We start from the raw sequence: 16747 nt of genomic DNA, 5'->3' as shown, positions 1-16747 counted from the left end.
TTAGATGTGACTTGAGCTATTCTCAGTCAATGACTAAATTATTCTTCACTACTGAGGGAAGATCCCTATGTGTACTCTACCCAGAGCCCTATTGATCATGAGATTTTCCATTTGAGCATTGGGAACAGGCACAATTCCCTGTCCTGTGTAAGTACTTGGCAGCATTTTCTCCAGTCCTTTCAGGTGATTCTTTTTCTAACCTTGAGTAGTTTCCTCACACTTAGGAGCTTATTTATACTTAGCTGTATATTTGAGGGAGGCCCTCTGCAGAAGTCTGGAGTTCTTGCTCTGTGAAGCTTTCTCTTTTCTAACAGTTTCTCCTTTAAATTCTAGACACCTTATCTTCCTGGACTTTTAGCTTTGTCTTCTCAACTCAAGGAGTCTGTTGGCTTGAGCTTTGGTTTTTCCTTCCAAAATTGCCTAGAACACACAAGGCTGTAAGCTGGGTTTAGTTGTTTGGGTTTACTTCATTTATTTCTGTCTTGACATATGGAAGTTTGAAGTCACCTGTAGTTTTTAGTTGGTAATCCAGTGGATTTTCTTTTTGGGGGAGTCTTCTACCTTACTTAACCTCTAAGCAGCACTCAGCATTTCTTTTGGATGTTTTCTTCTCTTTGAAATACTCTTCAATTGGTTTCTATGATACCACTCACTATCTCTTGTATTTCTTCCTACTTCATTAGCCACTGCTTTTAATCTATTTATGGGACCTTTTTCTCTGTAGAAACTCTCTATTTCTCAGGACTCAATCCAAAACTTCTTTTCAACCTATGCACATTCCTTAAGCAGTCTTATCTCAGGCCTGTTGATTTATATACTTATCTGTTGCAGAGACCAACCCCTCTGTGCCTAAATGTCTATTAAGTATTGTTACTTGAAAGTCTCACAGTGCTCTCCAACATAATGTGTTGCCTAAATTGAACTTTTGCACATCTTTTGCACCCTCTAGTATTAGTCTTTCTCAGTTGATGGTATTCTAGCCATACACAAATACAAGCTATAAATCTGAGTGTCATACTTGGAACTCTGTTGACACTCCACATCCAGGCTGTCCATAAATCCTGTTGGTTTTATGCCTATCACTAAAAGTTTGTCACTCATCTGTGTGTTTCTCCTTGTCCCTTGTCACTTCCTTGACCAGACTTACTCATCCCTTCCTTAGACTTCTGAAATAGTCTCCTCACTTATTCCTTTGCCTCTGCTTTTGATTCATTTGTCTCATCTGTTGTCTTCACAAGAGCTAGAAGACATTTAAAAATTGTATGTCTAAACTTCCTGTTTGAACATTACTGAACAATTGTGTTTCTTCCATCTTATTTGAAATTATTAAAAAATGAACAAATTCCATCTATGAGAACTGCATGACCTCATGCTTTTGAAACAGTAAAAATGTGATTAAAGCGAGACTAATAGTTCTAAATGAGGAGGAGATATTTCTGAAAAATTACGTGCATATTGAAAATAAAGTCATATTGTTTGAAATTAAATATTGATTTCTGTTGCTCCAATTTAAGTCTAAAATTTAGTATATTTTAATGGATTTTTTTGCCATCATTTTTTATTTTGTTTGTGTGGAAATCTTTATTACCTCTATTCATTTAACATTTATCTCCCCACCCTCACTGTACTGGGGATTGAATCCTGGGGTACTCTACTGGTGAACTATACCCCCCACTTTAAATTTTATAAAAAGGGTTTGGCTAAGTTGCAAGGATGGCCTCAAATTTGGGATCCTTCTGCCTTAGCCTTCCAAGAAGCTGGAATTACAGGTGCGTGCCACCACACCTAGCTCATTTTATATTTTAAGGTGAAAAAATAATACAGTTTATTTATAAGTGAAGATACATTTTATATCCCATGCCCTTGCTTAGAAAATTATTTATTGCGAAGATAATATCTTTGGGACTTTAGTAGTATCCAAGAGAATTTAAATTTTCACAAAAATAGCTCTAAGACTGAATGTAAACTCAATGAGATCACTACAATGAAACAAATATTTAAGTGATAATTCCCTTAAATATTTAAACTTAACTTGATTTTATGTGTTTCACATTGATGATTTTCAATTCTGTGATTTTCTCTTTATACTATGAATAACATTGACAGTTATAAATGGAGCCTCCCAAAGTTACTATCAGCCTCATTTTGATTAATCTGAAAATAGGGTAAGGCAGAGAAGAAATACCTTCTTTTATGTATATGTATTTAAAACTGTCTCAAATTTAAATGTTACTTAAATTTAAAATGTATCTGAAATTGCTAGTTGTATGTATACTTTTTTTTCCTTCCATTTTGGTCCTGTTGCTTTCAGATTTCCAAAGCCTCAAATCAAACAAGAGGTAGAGCTGCCCTCTGGTGTTCACCCCCAGTTCTCAACTTTAGTGTTAACAGTCCTGAAATTTTAGAGCTGAGTTGTGGAGGGACTTAGAGTATAATTTTGTTCAATTTTTATTCTGTAGATGAGAAAAGTAGAAATAGAGTAGGAAAGGGACTTAACTATGCTCTTTTTCTATTTTTTTGCCTGCTTTTAAACAGTTCATTCGTAGCTGTGTGTGGTGGCACATGCCTGTAATTCCAGTAGTTCAGAAGACTGAGGCAGGTGGATTGAAAGTTCAAGGCCAGCCTCAGCAACTTAGGCCTTAAGCAACATAGTGAGACCCTGTCTCAAAATAAAAAAAATAAAGAGTGGGAGGTATCGCTCAATGGCAAAGTGTCCCTGGGTTCAATGCACAATACCAAAAGAAAAATGAAATTCATCCATTAATCCTTCTGTCCCATCATTTGGAAGAACATATTCCTCACAAGAGAATTGCTTAGATGCAAATTTTTTTTAGTGGCATGATTTATTTTTAACTTTTTAGGGTTCCTGACAAAGCAAATTCTTGACTTGAAATGGATTAGGACCTGTGTTATGTTCAATGTATTTAGTATGTTTTTTGAATTGTTTAATGTTAAGTTTTGAATAGTTAATATTTTATTAGCTAGAAAAGTAATAGCTGATGACCTCAAAAAATAATTGGAGAAGATAAAATTTTGAGTTATCAATTTTCAGAATTTACATGAATGCATATTACTTCTAATTCTGGGTTACAGAAATTTGTTTAAAAAAAAAAGAAGTTACTTGTTCTATAGTACACAAATTGTGGTGTCTTAAATACCTTTTATCACCAAAAAGAATTAGGGTTTTTTTTAGAGAAAGAACTGATTGCAGATTAGTAGTACAAGATATATAAGATAATCCTTAGACAGCAGCTCTCAAACTTCTTGACTTTAGAATCCTTTTAGATTCTTAAACTAATGATGACTAAAAATCTTAGGTGTTGATATTTACCATATTGCCAGTTAAAACAGATTAAGTTAAAATATTTATCAAGGGGGTTGCAATTGTAGCTCAGTGGTAGAGCACTTGCCTAGCATATGGGAGACACTGGGTTTGATTCATAAAAATAAATAAAAAGATATTGTATCTATCTACAACTAAAAAAATATTAAGAAAATATTTACTGAGGTATCTGATTCTGCTTTCTTGTCTCATTGTACAACTGCACAACTGTTGATCCAGTTAGAAATTGGGGGAGCAGCTGATATATACTAGCTGATACTCATTCTCTATCTACTTTTCCATTTACTACAACTACTTTGGAAAGCAGCATGGAGATACCTCAAAAGATTAGGAATGGAAACACTGAATGACCCAGCTTTTTCATTCCTTGGTGTTTATTGAGAATATCTAAAATCAGATGGCATCGTGATACATGCATACCAATGTTTATAGCAGCACAGTTCACAATTGCCAAGTTATGGAACCAACCTCGGTGTCTGTCAGCAGATGACGATTAAAAACTTTGTGATATCTCTGTCTATATTTAAATATATATACATTCACACACAGTGGAGTTTTTATCAGTTATAAAGAAGAATGAAAATATGTCATTAGTTGGTAAATAGATGGAAATGGAGAAAATCATGCCAAGTGAAATAAGCCAGACTCAGAAAGTCACAGGTCGAATATTTTATTTCATGTGGAATAAAAGGAGGTCTCATGAAATTAGAAAGGAGAAGAGTGAAGTAAAGGAAGGGGATCCAAGGGGAAAGAAGGAGGGATGAGAAAGCGAAGGAACTATAGAATTGACCAAATTATACTATGTACTTTTAAGAGTAATATACCAATTAAAAAAGCAATAAATAAATAGAAGAATAGAGGAAGCAGATTGGGAAAGGGAGAATGAGAGGAAAAGGGGAGTTCTAGGGATTGAAATGGAGCAAATTATGTTGTATACATTTATGAATAGGTCAAAATGAAACCTGCTATTATGTATGATTATAATACAGTAATAAAAACATAAAATATTGAATTTCTTTAAAAACAACCATAATAAGCACATTGTATAATATTTAACATTTTTATTAAAAATAACCACCTACTCAAAAATACTAAGTAGAGGAGTAGAATGTTTTATTTTTGTGAATCTCTTTAATATCTGGCTTAATTGAAGACAACTAAATTCTCTTCCGCTTCTGAACTGTGTCGTGTCATACACACGATACAGATTATACACGGACATAATGTATTTGCGTGTGGTATTCTTTTTTTTTTTTTGATGATGATGTACATTTTTTATTTGCAAAATAGTTTGTGAACTAAAGAGCTAGTAGCAAAATTTATAACTATTTAAAGTTAATACAATGGCAACTGAAATTTTAACCCCATACTATGGTAACTGTTACTTGTGCATATTGAGACTACTTATACCTAAAAAGAAAAAAAAATCAATATTTCAAAAAAGTCAACTTTTAATCCTTTATAGTGAACTGTTAACCAAGTTTTGTCCTGAATCAAATAAAAACAAAGCTTCTCTCAAGGAGTGCTAGTTTCAAGACTAAATTACTCAATATAGAACAATGTTTGGAGATAATTTAAAAAAGAATACTTCATATTAGGATTTACAGATGGTTCATAAATATTCCTTTGAGAATTATGACTCTTCCTTTCATTTCAGTCATGTTGACGTCTTCTAATAGTAAAGTTCTTATTACATATAAATCTTCAAATTCTTGGTCAAATGAATATGACAAATGATGTTCTAAGAAAAATCTTCAATTTTAGTCCTACAAGGGAAAACATTCAAACAGGCAAATCAAATGTATAGAAATTACATCATATATTTGTCTCATTACTTTTTCTATTATGTCCTCATCCACATACATTAATCACAACAAATCATTATGTGAACAGCAGTGGAAAAAGTTTAATCATTGGACCGTGTGGTATTCTTATTGATGTGTGTGAAGAAAAAAATATTGGACTTAAATAGATACATAATTAGTAAAGGGAAGCTTTAATAGCCTTTTCAGTTATTGCTCTTTATGGCAGAGGGACGGTTAATTGTGTGTTCGATATTGGAGTAAAACAGTAAAATGTGATTAAAATAAGAGTAATAATTACTAATGAGGAGCAAATAGTTTTGAATGTAATGACTTTGGAAACAAAGCCATTATTGTTTGAAATTCACACTGAAATGGATATTCTTTGATATTATATTAAAACTTGTAATTAGTAGGTTTTTAAAGGTTAGTTTCAATGTGGAATCTGAAATCATACTTGTCAACTTTTGTACTCTGTTAGATTAAAGTCCACTGGTCTGTTTTGCACTTTGAGTAGTTTTGTAACCCCCATCTGAATTTGTAACATATACATTGATCATTTGGAACATACTGATTCAGTGAGTTATGCAGATCTTCTAAATGTTGCATATTTAAAAATATATTAAAATTTATTGTTAATATCACCTTTGATTTTATCAGAAAATTCTTTAAATATTGGGAAGCTATTGAGGTCATGATGCCAGACCAATGTTTTCCAAAATTCTAATTTTTTTCTCCAAAGGGCAGATTTTATCATTTGCAACAAATCTATTGTTTACTTGACATGTTAAACTTTATTTTCACAAAAATGTCTGACATAATATCTGTTTGAATAATCATTGGCCACTGTTTTTTGAAGTAAAAATGTTCTGTGAAAAATATGGCTAGTTCAGCTTCCAGTACAGTTGTACAAATGTTTTATCCTATGATAACCATCATTAATGTGCATCTGAAGGGTTTTAAGTGTACACAGAATATTTAGATGTATATTAATAGATGGAACTGTCATTTTATTTTGTTTAGTTGTGAGTGCATGAAGGTGAGTTCTATAGAGTTCTGGTCAGCAAATATAAGTGACCATTAAAGAATATAGTTTGGTGTCATCTTGATTTGTGCTGCAGTGTCAGCTTTTCATCCACCATTGCCTTTGAACAGTCACTGCAAATGTCAACTCAATGTCAAAGTTGAATAGTGTTGTACAAGTTTTATGAAAATGGATTTTGACATTGTAGATTTTGTGAAAGGGTCTCAGGTACCCTCAGAGTTTTGTAAACCACAATATGAGAATTGCTGATCAAGAGAACTTTGTCAGATGAGAAAGTCAGTATGCTGTCAAAGATTATAATTGTATCAAAAACCCTTAGGAACCAACTCGAAGAGATCATATTGATCAAAGAAAGAAAGGACAATTTGATCTTTAGTAACTATAGTGGACAAAATATATCAAATATGTTTAAATACATGGGTACGTGTCATTGGTCACTTATGGAGGATTTTATGAAATGAACGCATTCTTCTGGAATTGATAAATATTAAAAATTTGGCATTTATTTTGCTTTCATTTGATGAACTATATTAGTGGGTAACCAAATGTGGAACAGAATTTGGAATTTTTCATAATTCTTATGGAATTATCCCATTTAACAAATGAATAAGGAATGGAATGGTAGAGTTATTACCTTTTTCAATCTTTAATTAAGTGATGAATCTCAGCAGTGGTGATCAGTGGCTGCTTATATTAACATAAGCAGACACTATTTGCCTCCCATGAAAGGCTATGTATGATACCATTTCTATAGAGTTCTGGTCAGCAAATATAAGGACCGGAGGTTGGGGAAAAACTTGCTGTATTCAAGTAACTGATAGAAGCCTAGTGTTACTGCATCCTGGGGAAGGAGGGGATGTTGTAAGGAATAAAATATGACAGGTAGACAAGGGTCAGATGGCACAGTGTCTGTGGGTTTTGAAGCCTGTTGGGAAACCATTGAAGGATTTTTATTTGGAAAGAAATTTGACTATATTTGTATTTACACAAATCTACATGTGATAAAATGGCATAGAACTCCTGCTAATGTCAATTTCCTGATTTTGATACTGTTCTATAATTATATAAGATGTGATCATTGAGGAAACTGGGTATAGGTTACAAGGATTCATTCTACTAGTTTTGAACTTCCATGAATCTGTAAGTATTACAGAATAAAAAGTTAAAAACAAAAACTGTTTAGAAATGGATTGTTTGGCATCAAGAAGGAAGCAGACTAGTTAGGAGACTGAGAGATAATGATTCCTTGAATATTGCTTGATTAGGTTTATTAGTAATCACACACACACATGCATGCACACGTGAGTGGATTTCAGATCTTTTAGAGACAGCTTGTGTTGGGTTGAAGTAAGGGAAAGGGAGTCTAGATAGATGTTTATCATTTATATACTTTGGCACCAGGGATTGAACTCAGGAGCACTTAACCACTGAGCAACACCCCCAACCCTTTTTTGTATTTTGTTTAGAGAGGGTCTCGCTGAGTTGCTTAGTGCCTCGCTAAATTTCCAAGGCTGGCTTTGACCTCTTGATCCGCTGGGATTACAGGCATGCACCACTGCATCTGGCTAGATGTTTATTTTGAGCAACTGATGGTTGTGTGTAAGTTTGGGAAAGTTAAGATTGGAAGAGAAATGTGTTGAAAGGAGGAAACTGAAGTTTAGGGATTATTAGTTTGTATATGTTATGAGGTTGAGGCTGCAGTTGAATGCAGGAACCAATCAGCATATAGATGGTAATGATAGGTATGGCCTTTGATGAGATCACTGAGAGCAAAAGTATAGACAGGGCAAATAAAGGTGAGCTGGGGACAGAGCTTTTGGGGGAGAATTCAATGTCTAGAGGTGCTGAGAAGAATGAAAAGAAGTTGTGATAGGAAGAGCGTCAGGTAGCATATGGAGTCATTTGAGTCCAGAGAATGGAGCGTTTGACAAAAAAGTGGGTTATGTAGTTGGGGTGGTGCTAAGATGTTGAATATGATATGAGGATAGAAGAGACCATGGGAGACTTTGGGGGACCTGAGAGTGTAGAAGGAAAACTAGTAGTTTGAAAAGTGAGCAGTACATGAGGAAATAGAGCAAGTACAGACATCTCTTTCAAGGAGTATCAGAGAATAGCTAACAGAAGCTCCTAGATATATTTGTGTACTGATAGGTATGATCCAGTTGTAAGGGAGAGATAGATGATAAATCAGAGATAATTGAAGGAGCAAATACTTTGAGAATTTGAAGAAGGGCAGGGTCCAAGTGTACTAGTGGAGGGTTATTCTTTGAATCTCAACATAACCAGCCAAAGAAAGCCTTTTAAGAGTGAGACTCAAATATTTCCATTCCACTCATCATTTTATTTTATTTTACTTTATTTTTTGGCAGTGGGGATTGAACCCAGGGGTGCTTTGCCACTGAGCTACATCCCCAGTTCCTTTTTATTTTTTATTTTGAAACAGGGTCTTGCTAAGTTGCTGAGGGACTTGCTAAGTGACTGAGGCAGTTCTTGAACTTGTGATTCTCCTGCCTCAGTCTCCGTAGTTGCTGGAATTACAGGTGTGCACCACTGCACCAGGCCATCCCACTCATTTTAAAAGCCAAAGTCCTTGGTAAAACTAAGTATTCCCCCTCATCTCTGATTTATCTTGTCAGTTCTGTTCTCCTTTAGGTCTGCTCAAGGACATAGGCCACCTCATTATTCATTGAATATGGAAGGCATGCTCCTACCTGGGTCTTAGTGGTTGTGATTTCTTCTTTCTCTTGGAATGCCATGGCTGACTTTCTTACTTCTTTCAGCCTGTCTTTAAATGCTACTTCCCAGTGACGTCCTCCCAGACTACTCTGTCCAAAATGGTACCTCTCCCCCTGCACCTTTTATTCCCCTTAAACTATTTTTTTCTCCAGAACATTTCCACAACCTGACATATTATATAACTTACAAATTTATAAATTTAACTTGTCTCTTATTATTAACTGTTCACTCTATGAGGAGCAGAAATTTTTATTATTTTGGCAACACCCAGAACAAGACCTTGTATTCGAATGTTTGCATAATGAGTGGGAACAGAGAAGAAAGAATATAGGTAGAGAATCAGATTTAGTGATGAAAAGTTGAACATGTTCTTATTTGATTTTATAATAGTTATGAAACAGGATGAAAAGAGAGTAAGGTGGGAGGAAGGGAGTCTGAGTTGTGAGGAGACCAGAGAAAATATAGGAAGTCTTGGCAAGGGGAAAGATGAACTTTTATTGTGTGATGTAAGATTCCTGAACAGGTTGAATACACATTTGTGATTTGTGGATTTCTGAAATAGATGTGTTTCTCACTTAATTCAGAATTTTAACAATGTTAAGATAAAAAATGAGTAAGGAAATGTGACATGTAAATGCTTAATGTTTTTAGAGCAGATTAAAAGAAAACACTGATCTGTATAATGTTGAAATTATAGTTGATGTAGATTATGCTCTGATGTAATGTTGTTTTTAGCCTTACCAATAATTCTCGGATTGTGGGACTCCTGGCTCAGCTGGAGAAAATCAATACTGAATCTACAGAATCAGATACTGCCAGATATGTTACATCAAAAATTCTTCATTTGGCTCAAAGTCAAGGTAAGCTTTAATTTCTTCTTTGTTTTAGAATGCTATTTTCATTCTTTAAAACTAGATGCTAAGAATATTCAAATTTTTGATATATAAATGATTTTCTTTAAAAATTGAGCTTTCTCAGATTGATTCAGAGTAGCAAACTGAAGCACTCTTTAGGAAATTGATTTTCAACACATTGTTTCTAATAGTGATTACCATGGTACTTAGGTATGATTGTTACTCCTGCCCCCATTTTCAAATGAATAACACCAACACTGCTTGTAGAATGTTGATTAAAAGATGTTAGGTAGCATAGGGTGTTGATTATTAGTATGGTCCCCATTTTTCAACTCCAGACTCTGCCATTTAGTGACTAGAATTTTTGAGGTAGTTGTTGAATCTCTAGGACTTCATTTCACCATCTCTGAAATAGAGACAACAAATCTTATGGGCTTGTCTTGAGACTTCTTTATGAGAAGCATCTAAAAAAGAATATTAAAAATGTTCAATAAATGTCATCTGTAATTAGGTATCATATTTTTATTTTTTGAGGCAAATACTACTAAATTAATGCCAACCTTGACAATATAAATATTGACATGATGCTTAGAAATGTGAAAAATTTAAAATAAAATATCAGTAATTTAAGTGTGTACATTTAAGGAAGATTATCATTGTTAAAGAACAGGCATTTCAGTAATGCACAGTGGTTTAATATTAGGAAATATCAACATAACATTATTTGAATTGACCAGATGAAATCTACGTAATTACCTTAATAGTGAAAAAGGACTTTGGTAAGATTCCAAATCCTGTGCTTGATTGAAAATACACAGATATACATATACACACATATTTTTTTTTGAATAAGGGAAAATGAACAGCTACCTTAATATATTAAAGCATTTCTGTTAAAAGTAGGATGTGGACATAATTATTATCCTACTTAATTTTTTGTTATTTTTTTCTGGAGGTTCACATAATTGAAATAAGATGGTTAGCAGGAATTTACTGTTTTTAGGAGCTCAGTAGCTATTAATTCTTTTTCATGGTCATAGAACCTTTATTTTGATAAACTTTTTTTTTGTGTAGCATGTGATTAGGGCTAGTTGAGACCACACCAAGACCCTGGAGTGGTTTCTAATAGATTGCATTTGTTCAGAGCAAAATGTTAAAGACCTGTACCTTGTAATACAGAAAGTTACCATATTGGATCCTCAGCTTTGGAAAATACTGTGCTTATCAGTTTTATCAGGATGGATGTACAAGAATATTCATTTTATCATTGTTAAATGTATCAGTTATACTCAGTGTGTTGTTATATGAACTATTTCTTCAAACACACACACATACACACCACAGCAGCCACCACTACTAACCAACGAAAACAAAAGAAATCCTCTCAAACCTATAGTAACATGTTGTCCATTGCTGCTACAACTGTAGATTGTCCATCAGAGTCTGAAAGCCCGCAGCATCACTACTGAACATACTCCCAATCATACCACTGCTAGACTGAGTCTCTTCCCACCGTACTATCTACCACTGGGGTATAAGACCCTAAATACAGCCCCCCAAGATTGTGTAATATATTATATATATTACCTTTGATAAGTTAGTAGTGAAAGATTGTCCCAATTGTCTATCCATTTGGGAGAAAAAGATTAGAAGTTTATAGTTCAAAGAAGAAGAAATGTAAACAAATGATAAACATATAAAAATTATGTTTTTTTAAAAATTTTTATTTTAAACACTTTCAGGAATTGCTAATAAAAACAACAAAGATGGCCTGGGATTGTAGCTCAGTGGTGGAACACTTGCCTACCATGTGTGGATTCTATTTGTAGCACCACATAAAAATAAATTAAATAAAATGAAGGTATTGTGTCTATCTACAACTAAAAATATTAAAAAAAAAAAAAAAAAAAAAAAAACCAAAGATACTTTTACCAGTCAGATTAGGAGACTGTAAGAATAACAACATTCAGTCCCGTCGAAGGCATGGGAGATCAGCACACTCACACGTTGTGGTTGTACAATAATTATTATAAACTTTGGAGAAAACATTAATTAATATTTATTAATATTAAAATTTAATAAACCTCGTACTTAGCCCAGCATTTCTACTTTCAGAAATGTATTTGAAGTAAAAATGCTGGTATAAAAAGGAACATTGGGTTGTTTGTTGTAGCATTCTTTTTTTTTTTTTTTTTTTTTTTGTGGTGTTGGGGATTGAACCCAGGGCCTTGTGCATGCGAGGCAAGCACTGTACCAACTGAGCTATATCCCCAGCCCTGTAGCATTCTTTGTCATAATAAAGATCAAGGAACAACCTAAATGTCCGTCAATAAGAGACTAATTGGATTAAGTTTTGTTGTAGCCAAATACAACTTTATGCATCTATCATTAATAATTAATTGATTAAGATGTAACCAGTCCAAGTAGATCATTATTTTTAAAACCTTCCAGACAGTTCCAAAATTGAGAGCTACTTCTCCATACCAGGGATTGATATACATTTTCTATGAAGAACCTTTAGGGATTGTGGGCCAGTCTCTGTCACAGATACTGAACCCTGTCCTTGTGATACAAAAGCAGCCATAAATGGTACCTGAACAGAAATGGCTAATTTCCTAAAAACTTTATATATAAGTACTGGAATATGATATGTGGAACACACAGTTCATATGTGGCTTATCTTAGAGACCTACATTTTGTATGTTAGTAAAGGACAAGTTTCTTTGGTTCATACTCTAAGGTCTAGTCCCATTTTTATACAAAAAATAAGCCATTTTATTTGTACATCATGTTTGAATAAGAAGGTGCAAAAAGAAAGAGAATCAGTAATGGGTGGTATGTAATTTTTTTTTTTTTTTTTTTTTTTGTGTGCTAACAATTCTGAAAACACCTTTATTTTTAGTACAAGCAGAGATTGAGAAGAAAGGAAGTCACTAAAATCTGTAGGTGATCCCTATCATTGCAAGTGGAGGACTATTTTAAAATTGTTTATAAGAAATGTTTCAAAGTAGACATGTCAATCACCTGCTATGCCAAACAAGACTCACAGCTCCTTTGATGTGATAACAATCTGGATTTCTGGACCCCTATGGGCATTTTCACCCTGTCACTTCATGGAAGAATTATTTTTCAGTAAGAACAAGAGGGACCAGGTCTTCCCAAGTGGGGACAATCAGACTATTCACCTTACCAGTGTGGCCATAGAAGTCTTACTTGCATATTTATGTAATCTTTCTGTATCTTGACTGAGGGCCATAAAAACCTGCACATAAGGGACTTCTGTCTGTTTTCTTTGTCTTTTGCAGTAGAGATCTAGTTCTTTTTTTTTTTTTTTTTTATAGTTTTTTTTTTTTTTTTTTACGTTTACATAGGGTAATGATGTTTATTATATTTTTCCCCTCCCCCCCACCCCTCCCACCCCTCCCACCCCTCTTTTCCCTCTACACAGTCCTTCTTTCCTTCATTCTTACTGCTCTCCTTAGCCTAACTCTAAACCTAACCCTAAACCTAATGCTAGCCCGTCCCACCCCCCATTATATGTCCTCATCCGCTTATCAGCGAGATCATTCGTCCTTTAGTTTTTTGAGATTGGCTTATCTCACTTAGCATGATATTCTCCAATTTCGACCATTTGCCTACAAATGCCATAATTTTATCATTCTTCATTGCGGAGTAATATTCCATTGTATAAATATGCCACAGTTTCTTTATCCATTCATCAACTGAAGGGCATCTAGGTTGGTTCCACAATCTGGCTATGGTGAATTGAGCAGCAATGAACATTGATGTGGCTGCATCTCTGTAGTATGCTGATTTTAAGTCCTTTGGGTATAGGCCAAGGAGTGGGATAGCTGGGTCAAATGGTGTTTCCATTCCAAGCTTTCTGAGGAATCTCCACACTGCTTTCCAGAGTGGTTGCACTAATTTGCAACCCCACCAGCAATGTATGAGTGTTCCTTTTTCACCACATCCTCGCCAACACCTATTGTTGCTTGTATTCTTGATAATCGCCATTCTAATTGGGGTGAGATGAAATCTTAGGGTAGTTTTGATTTGCATTTCCCTTATTACTAGGGATGTTGAACATTTTTTCATATATCTGGTGATTACTTGTACATCTTCTTCTGTGAAGTGTCTGTTCATTTCCTTAGCCCATTTGTTGATTGGATTATTTGTATTCTTCGTGTAGAGTTTTTTGAGTTCTTTATAGATTCTGGAAATTAGCGCTCTATCTGAGGTATGGTTGGCAAAGATATTCTCCCACTCTGTAGGCTCTCTCTTCACATTTCTGATAGTTTCCTTTGCTGAGAGAAAGCTTTTTAGTTTGAATCTATCCCAGTTGTTTATTCTTGCTTTTATTTCTTGTGCTATGGGAGTCCTGTTAAGGAAATCTGATCCTGAGCCAACAAGTTGAAGATTTGGACCTACTTTTTCTTCTATAAGATGCAAGGTCTCTGGTCTGATTCCGAGGTCCTTGATCCATTTTGAGTTGAGTTTTGTGTAGGGTGAGAGATAGGGGTTTAATTTCATTCTATTGCATATAGTTTTCCAGTTTTCCCAGCACCATTTGTTGAAGAGGCTATCTTTTCTCCATTGCATATTGTTGGAACCTTTGTCTAGTATGAGAAAATTGTATTTATTTGGGTTTGTGTCCATGTCCTCTATTCTGTACCATTGATCTACCTGTCTATTTTGGTACCAATACCATGCCGTTTTTGTTACTATTGCTTTGTAGTAGAGTTGAAGATCTGGTATTGCAATACCCCCTGCTTCGCTCTTGCTACTGAGGATTGCTTTAGCTATTCTAGGTTTTTTATTCTTCCAGATGAATTTCATAATTGCTTGCTCTATTTCTGCGAGGTACATCATTGGGATTTTAATTGGAATTGCATTGAATCTGTATAGAACTTTAGGTAGTATAGCCATTTTGACGATATTAATTCTGCCTATCCAGGAACATGGGAGATCTTTCCATCTTCTAAGGTTTTCTTGAATTTCTTTCTTTAGTGTTCTGTAGTTCTCATTGTAGAGGTCTTTCACTTCTTTTGTGAGATTGATTCCCAAGTATTTTATGTAATTTTAACAACTTAGGAGGCTGAGGTAGGATTGCAAGTTCTGGGCCAACCTCAGCAATTTAGCAAGACCAAAGATTGCGCTGTAGATATAAAGGTACCCTGGGTTCAATCTCCAAAATAAAAAAATAAAATTTGGTATATATACCAAATTTGTAGTAGTAGATATATTGATGGATAGGAATGAAAGGGAATAAGCTACGCTACTAATTTTACTTTAAACTCTTTTGTACTCTTCGAATTGTTGCAACTAGCATATTACTACTTATGTATTCAAATAATAAAACAAATAAGCCCATACATTGTACCTTATTCACAAAGTTAAAACTTTTACAAATTTACACAGTCTGCTTCTAGTTTTCGTTGGATGCCTTACATTTTCTGTCTTTAATAAGACTGTTTATTTGCAGTGTGCATAGTACTTCTTGTAATTTATCCTTCATTGATGATATTTCCCTGTAGTCTTTGTTTTTATAGCCTGAGAAGTAAGTTATCACCATTCTTTCCTAATTTTGGTCATTTTGTGTCCGTTTTCCTTCTTAACCTGTCTAGCTCAGTAGTTCTCAATCTGGGGTGGTTTTCCCCACTTCTTTATCTTGGAATACTGGGTATATTTGGAGACATTTTTGTTTGTTGAAGTTTTTTGCAAGGGTGGGGTGGTCGTTACTCTTGGCTTAGATTAGAGATGCCACTAAACATTCTACAGTATATAGGAAAATCCTCTTTAAGAAAGAATTATGTGGCCCAAAACATCAGCAGTGTTGAGGTTGGGAAACTCTGGTCTAGAGAAGTGTGTTTTCTTTTATATTATTTTATTTGTTGTTCTTTTAAAAGAACCACCTTCTGGTTTGATTTAATTTCTGTTTTTTTGGTGTGATTAATCTTCCAAATACTTACTTTGAGTTTTATTTGTGCCTGTTTTTCCATTTTCATATAGTGGAAGCTTAGATTATTGATTTTTAAAGCTTTCCTTTTTAGGCATTTAAAGCAATGAATTTTGCCATAAACACTGCTTAAACTGCATTCTATTAATATTCAAAGGTTGTATTTTTGTTTTTATTCAGTTTATACTATGTTCTAATTTCCTTTGTGATTTTTTTCTTTGACCTGTGGTTATTTAGAACTGTGGTGTTTAATTTTCCAATATTTCAGGATTTTCCAAATTTCTTTCTGTTGGCTTCTGATTTAATTCCATTTTGAGTGGAGAATATACTTTGTATGATTTCAGTTCTTTTGAATTTATTGAAACTTGTTTTATGATTTTGTATAGAGTTTCTTTTGAATGTTCGATATGCACTTGAAATGAATATGTATTCTGCCATTTTTGGTTTGGGTGCTCTATAAATGAAAGGTCAGGTTGGTTGATAAGTTTTAAAATTTCCTATACCATGTTAATTTTCTATCTAGGTGCTCTATTAGTTAACATTTGGGTATTGACATCTCCATCTATTATTCTTGAACTGTGTAATTATCTTTTGAGTTCTGATGGGTTTTTGTTCATTCATTTGGAGGTTCTGTTGTGAGGTGTTTATATATATATGTATGTATATACATACACACACACACACACACACACATAGATACACACACACACACACACACACACACACACACTTTTATGGTGGTTTTATCTTCCTGGTGGATTGCCTCTTTCATCATATGAAATATCCCTTTTTGTTTCCAGTAATATTTTTAGTCTGTTTTGTCTGATAGTAGCCACTCCGGCTGTCTTATGATTAATCTTTTTAAATTGTACTTTTCTCCATTTCTTTTACTTTGAAATCGTCTGTTTTTGAATCTGAAGTATGTTTCTTGAAGATAACATATTGTATTTTCCTTTTTTTAATGTCTAGTCTGTTTAGAACTTCCAATTTAATGCACTTATTGATACAGAA

General features: G+C 34.0%; 1 protein-coding gene across 1 annotated transcript in view; it reads left to right on the top strand.

Annotated features, from left to right (window-relative positions):
• The window catches only part of Agtpbp1 (ATP/GTP binding carboxypeptidase 1), a 172887-nt gene that overhangs the window by 28303 nt on the left and 127837 nt on the right, over nt 1-16747 (top strand). The window contains 1 exon segment of the mRNA XM_047524892.1: nt 9662-9786. Coding sequence (XP_047380848.1) covers nt 9662-9786 — 125 coding nt within the window.

The sequence above is a fragment of the Sciurus carolinensis genome, chromosome 14, assembly GCF_902686445.1.
Source record: "Sciurus carolinensis chromosome 14, mSciCar1.2, whole genome shotgun sequence".
NCBI lineage: Eukaryota > Metazoa > Chordata > Mammalia > Rodentia > Sciuridae > Sciurus > Sciurus carolinensis.
Note: the sequence above shows the minus strand (reverse complement) of the source record. Positions and strands in the feature narration are given on the sequence as shown.